General features: G+C 41.2%; 1 protein-coding gene across 1 annotated transcript in view; it reads left to right on the top strand.

Moving 5' to 3' along the window:
- LOC127908871 (sodium/potassium-transporting ATPase subunit beta-233-like) overlaps positions 1-5000 on the top strand; it is a 24092-nt gene that overhangs the window by 6694 nt on the left and 12398 nt on the right. Inside the window, exon 2 of the mRNA XM_052468688.1 lies at positions 3352-3480. Coding sequence (XP_052324648.1) covers positions 3352-3480 — 129 coding nt within the window. The remainder of the gene's footprint in view (positions 1-3351; positions 3481-5000) is intronic.

The following is a 5000-nucleotide window of genomic DNA, read 5'->3' as shown; positions in this document are numbered from 1 at the left end:
AGGATAGGGTGTTCTAGAAGGATAGTGTATTCTAGAAGGATAGTGTGTTCTAGAAGGATAGTGTGTTCTAGAAGGCTAGTGTATTCTAGAAGGATAGTGTGTTCTAGAAGGATAGTGTGTTCTAGAAGGATAGTGTATTCTAGAAGGGTAGTGTGTTCTAGTAGGGTAGTGTATTCTAGAAGGGTAGTGTATTCTAGAAGGGTAGTGTGTTCTAGAAGGGTAGTGTGTTATAGTAGGGTAGTGTGTTCTAGTAGGGTAGTGTATTCTAGAAGGGTAGTGTGTTCTAGTAGGGTAGTGTATTCTAGAAGGGTAGTGTGTTCTAGTAGGGTAGTGTATTCTAGAAGGGTAGTGTGTTCTAGAAGGGTAGTGTATTCTAGAAGGGTAGTGTGTTCTAGTATGCTAGTGTATTCTAGAAGGCTAGTGTGTTCTAGTAGGGTAGTGTGTTCTAGAAGGGTAGTGTGTTCTAGTAGGGTAGTGTATTCAAGAAGGGTAGTGTGTTCTAGAAGGGTAGTGTATTCTAGAAGGGTAGTGTGTTCTAGAAGGGTAGTGTATTCTAGAAGGGTAGTGTGTTCTAGTAGGGTAGTGTATTCTAGAAGGGTAGTGTGTTCTAGAAGGGTAGTGTATTCTAGAAGGGTAGTGTGTTCTAGTAGGGTAGTGTATTCTAGAAGGGTAGTGTGTTCTAGTAGGGTAGTGTGTTCTAGAAGGGTAGTGTATTCTAGAAGGGTAGTGTGTTCTAGTAGGGTAGTGTATTCAAGAAGGGTAGTGTGTTCAAGAAGGATAGTGTGTTCTAGAAGGATAGTGTATTCTAGAAGGGTAATTTATTCTAGTATGGAAGTAAAGTTGTTTAGTACTATCAACGGGCTCTGTTTCTATCCTGGCATTAACAGCAGAGTAAGGATGAAATACATGGTAAAGGTTGAAGTTTACAGTCAATTCAGAGAAAGCTTGAGTTTCAGGAAGATTAACAGTCTTGTGCCTCTTACAGGGATTTAGAAATTAAATAAATCGTTGAATTCCTTCTCGTATTGGATCACAAGCATTTGTAATGACAGCATACGTTTTGTTTAGATAAGCAGATGTACGGTTTGTTTTTCAGCCATTTGGAAAGTTACTTATTTTAGACATGTCCATTAGTTACTGAGCTTGGTGGGAAAGGAGGACACAGTAAGTTATACATATAAACAAAAAAAGAAACACCCTCTCACTGTGAACAGCGTTTATTTTCAGCAAACTTAAGATGTGTAAATATTTGTATGAACATTAGATTCAACAACTGAGACATAAACTGAACAAGTTCCACAGACATATTACTCCACTCGTCCACCAAGGCACCTGCAAGTTCCACAGACATATTACTCCACTCTTCCACCAAGGCACCTGCAAGTTCCCGGACATTTCTTGGAGGAATGGCCCTGGCCCTCACCCTCCGATCCAACAGGTCCCAGTGTAACGCTCATTTCTTCGACAATAAACACGAATCTGACCGGCACCCCTGGTGAGACAAAACCGCGACTCGTCAGGGAGTCAGTGCCAGTCCTGTCTGGTCTAGCGACGGTGGGTTTGTGCCCATAGGCGACGTTGTTGCCGGTGATGTCTGGTGAGGACCTGCATTACAAAAGGCCTGCTCTGCCACTGCGAGGACAATCAGCTGTCCACAATCAGCTGTCCTGTCTCCCTGTAGCGCTGTCATAGTCCACAATCAGCTGTCCTGTCTCCCTGTAGCGCTGTCATAGTCCACAATCAGATGTCCTGTCTCCCTGTAGCGCTGTCTTAGTCCACAATCAGCTGTCCTGTCTCCCTGTAGTGCTGTCATAGTCCACAATCAGCTGTCCTGTCTCCCTGTAGTGCTGTCATAGTCCACAATCAGCTGTCCTGTCTCCCTGTAGCGCTGTCATAGTCCACAATCAGCTGTCCTGTCTCCCTGTAGTGCTGTCATAGTCCACAATCAGCTGTCCTGTCTCCCTGTAGCGCTGTCATAGTCCACAATCAGCTGTCCTGTCTCCCTGTAGCGCTGTCATAGTCCACAATCAGCTGTCCTGTCTCCCTGTAGCGCTGTCATAGTCCACAATCAGCTGTCCTGTCTCCCTGTAGCGCTGTCTTAGGCGTCTCACAGTGCGGACATTTCCATTCATTGCTCTGGCCACATCTGCAGTCCTCATGCCTCCTTGCAGAATGCCTAAGGCACATTCACGCAGATGAGCAGGGACCCTGGGCATTTTTCTTTTGGTGTTTTTCAGAGTCAGTAGAAAGGCCTTTTTAGTGTCCTAAGTTTATATAACTGTGACCTTAATTGTCTACCGTCTGTAAGCTGTTAGTGTCTTTATGACCGTTCCCCAGACGTCTTCCATTCAGCAGCCTGTAAAACCCAGACGTCTTCCATTCAGCAGCCTGTAAAATCCAGACGTAGTTCCATTCAGCAGCCTGTAAAACCCAGACGTAATTCCATTCAGCAGCCTGTAAAACCCAGACGTATTCCATTCAGCAGCCTGTAAAACCCAGACGTAGTTCCATTCAGCAGCCTGTAAAACCCAGACGTAATTCCATTCAGCAGCCTGTAAAACCCAGACGTATTCCATTCAGCAGCCTGTAAAACCCAGACGTAATTCCATTCAGCAGCCTGTAAAACCCAGACGTAATTCCATTCAGCAGCCTGTAAAACCCAGACGTCTTCTATTCAGCAGCCTGTAAAACCCAGACGTCTTCCATTCAGCAGCCTGTAAAACCCAGACGTCTTCCATTCAGCAGCTTGTAAAACCCAGACGTAATTCCATTCAGCAGCCTGTAAAACCCAGACGTAATTCCATTCAGCAGCCTGTAAAACCCAGACGTAATTCCATTCAGCAGCCTGTAAAACCCAGACGTAATTCCATTCAGCAGCCTGTAAAATCCAGACGTCGTTCCATTCAGCAGCCTGTAAAACCCAGACGTAATTCCATTCAGCAGCCTGTAAAACCCAGACGTATTCCATTCAGCAGCCTGTAAAACCCAGACGTAATTCCATTCAGCAGCCTGTAAAACCCAGACGTAATTCCATTCAGCAGCCTGTAAAACCCAGACGTCAAATGTCTAATGGTGGTTGTCCTGGAGAGTTTCTCAGCTTTGCTGAAAGCTTCACCACCGTATTCTAAGACTGGAATGTCCAGTTAGAATGAATTTAGACAAAATGTTCAAGGGGCCTGGTAGGATGAATCTATATCAGGATGTTGGGGAGCGCTGGAGTGTTACTGTCAGTCTCCCATTCACCCATGCATGGTGCTCTGCTAATAAACTACATGCACATCAGTACATAACCTACTACTAATGTACAGTATATGCCCATTTGTAATTAACCACTTCTCTTTCTCTCCACAGTTAAAATCTTGTTGTTCTACCTGATCTTCTATGGATGCTTGGCTGGGATTTTCATTGGGACCATCCAGGCCCTGCTGCTAACCCTTAGTAACTACAAACCCACCTACCAGGACAGAGTCGCCCCACCAGGTAAAGACTACTCTACTCCCCTTATACTGCTTTATACTGCTTTATACTACTTTATACTGCTTATACTGCTTTATACGTAGAATGTATGCACACATGACTGTAAGTCGCTTTGGATAAAAGCGTCTGCTAAATGGCATATATTATATTATATATATTATTATACTGCTTTATGTTGCTTTATACTGCTTTATACTGCTTATACTGCTTTATACTGCTTTATACTGCTTATACTGCTTTATACTGCTTATACTGCTTATACTGCTTTATACTGCTTATACTGCTTTATACTGCTTTATACTGCTTTATACTGCTTTATACTGCTTTTTTCTGCTTTATACTGCTTTATACTGCTTTATACTGCTTTATACTGCTTATACTGCTTATACTGCTTTATACTGCTTTATACTGCTTTATACTGCTTTTTTCTGCTTTATACTGCTTATACTGCTTTATACTGCTTTGTACTGCTTTATACTGCTTTATACTGCTTATACTGCTTTATACTGCTTTATACTGCTTCATACTGCTTATACTGCTTTATACTGCTTATACTGCTTTATACTGCTTATACTGCTTTATACTGCTTTATACTGCTTTATACTGCTTATACTGCTTTATACTGCTTATACTGCTTATACTGCTTTATACTGCTTATACTGCTTTATACTGCTTATACTGCTTTATACTGCTTATACTGCTTTATACTGCTTTATACTGCTTATACTGCTTTATACTGCTTATACTGCTTTATACTGCTTTATGTTGCTTTATACTGCTTTATACTGCTTTATACTGCTTTATACTGCTTTATACTGCTTTATACTGCTTATACTGCTTTATACTGCTTATACTGCTTATACTGCTTTATACTGCTTTATACTGCTTTATACTGCTTATACTGCTTTATACTGCTTATACTGCTTTATACTGCTTTATACTGCTTATACTGCTTTATACTGCTTTATGTTGCTTTATACTGCTTTATACTGCTTTATACTGCTTATACTGCTTTATACTGCTTATACTGCTTTATACTGCTTTATGTTGCTTTATACTGCTTTATACTGCTTCATACTGCTTATACTGCTTTATACTGCTTATACTGCTTTATACTGCTTTATACTGCTTATACTGCTTTATACTGCTTTATACTGCTTTATACTGCTTTATACTGCTTATACTGCTTTATACTGCTTTATACTGCTTTATACTGCTTATACTGCTTTATACTGCTTATACTGCTTTATACTGCTTTAGGCAATATCCGTTTGTCATTTTGTAAAGTGGGATTTCCATCAGAAGCTAAATGAGGTATGAGATATTCTCTGGAGGTGGTAGTGATTGAGGGATTAATTAAAAGTGTCACTCCAGTCTCCAGATTTCCTCTTTTTGTCCTCTATTGCTCCTCAAGCAGTGGGGAAGCCGATGACATCACAGTTTCCCATCAGACCCTACTCCTTGAAGTTTTTGCTGAAAACATTATTATTATTTTTTTACCCTTAAGTGTGTTTATACTTTAC

Source organism: Oncorhynchus keta, chromosome 1 (genome assembly GCF_023373465.1).
Source record: "Oncorhynchus keta strain PuntledgeMale-10-30-2019 chromosome 1, Oket_V2, whole genome shotgun sequence".
Lineage (NCBI taxonomy): Eukaryota > Metazoa > Chordata > Actinopteri > Salmoniformes > Salmonidae > Oncorhynchus > Oncorhynchus keta.
Note: the sequence above shows the minus strand (reverse complement) of the source record. Positions and strands in the feature narration are given on the sequence as shown.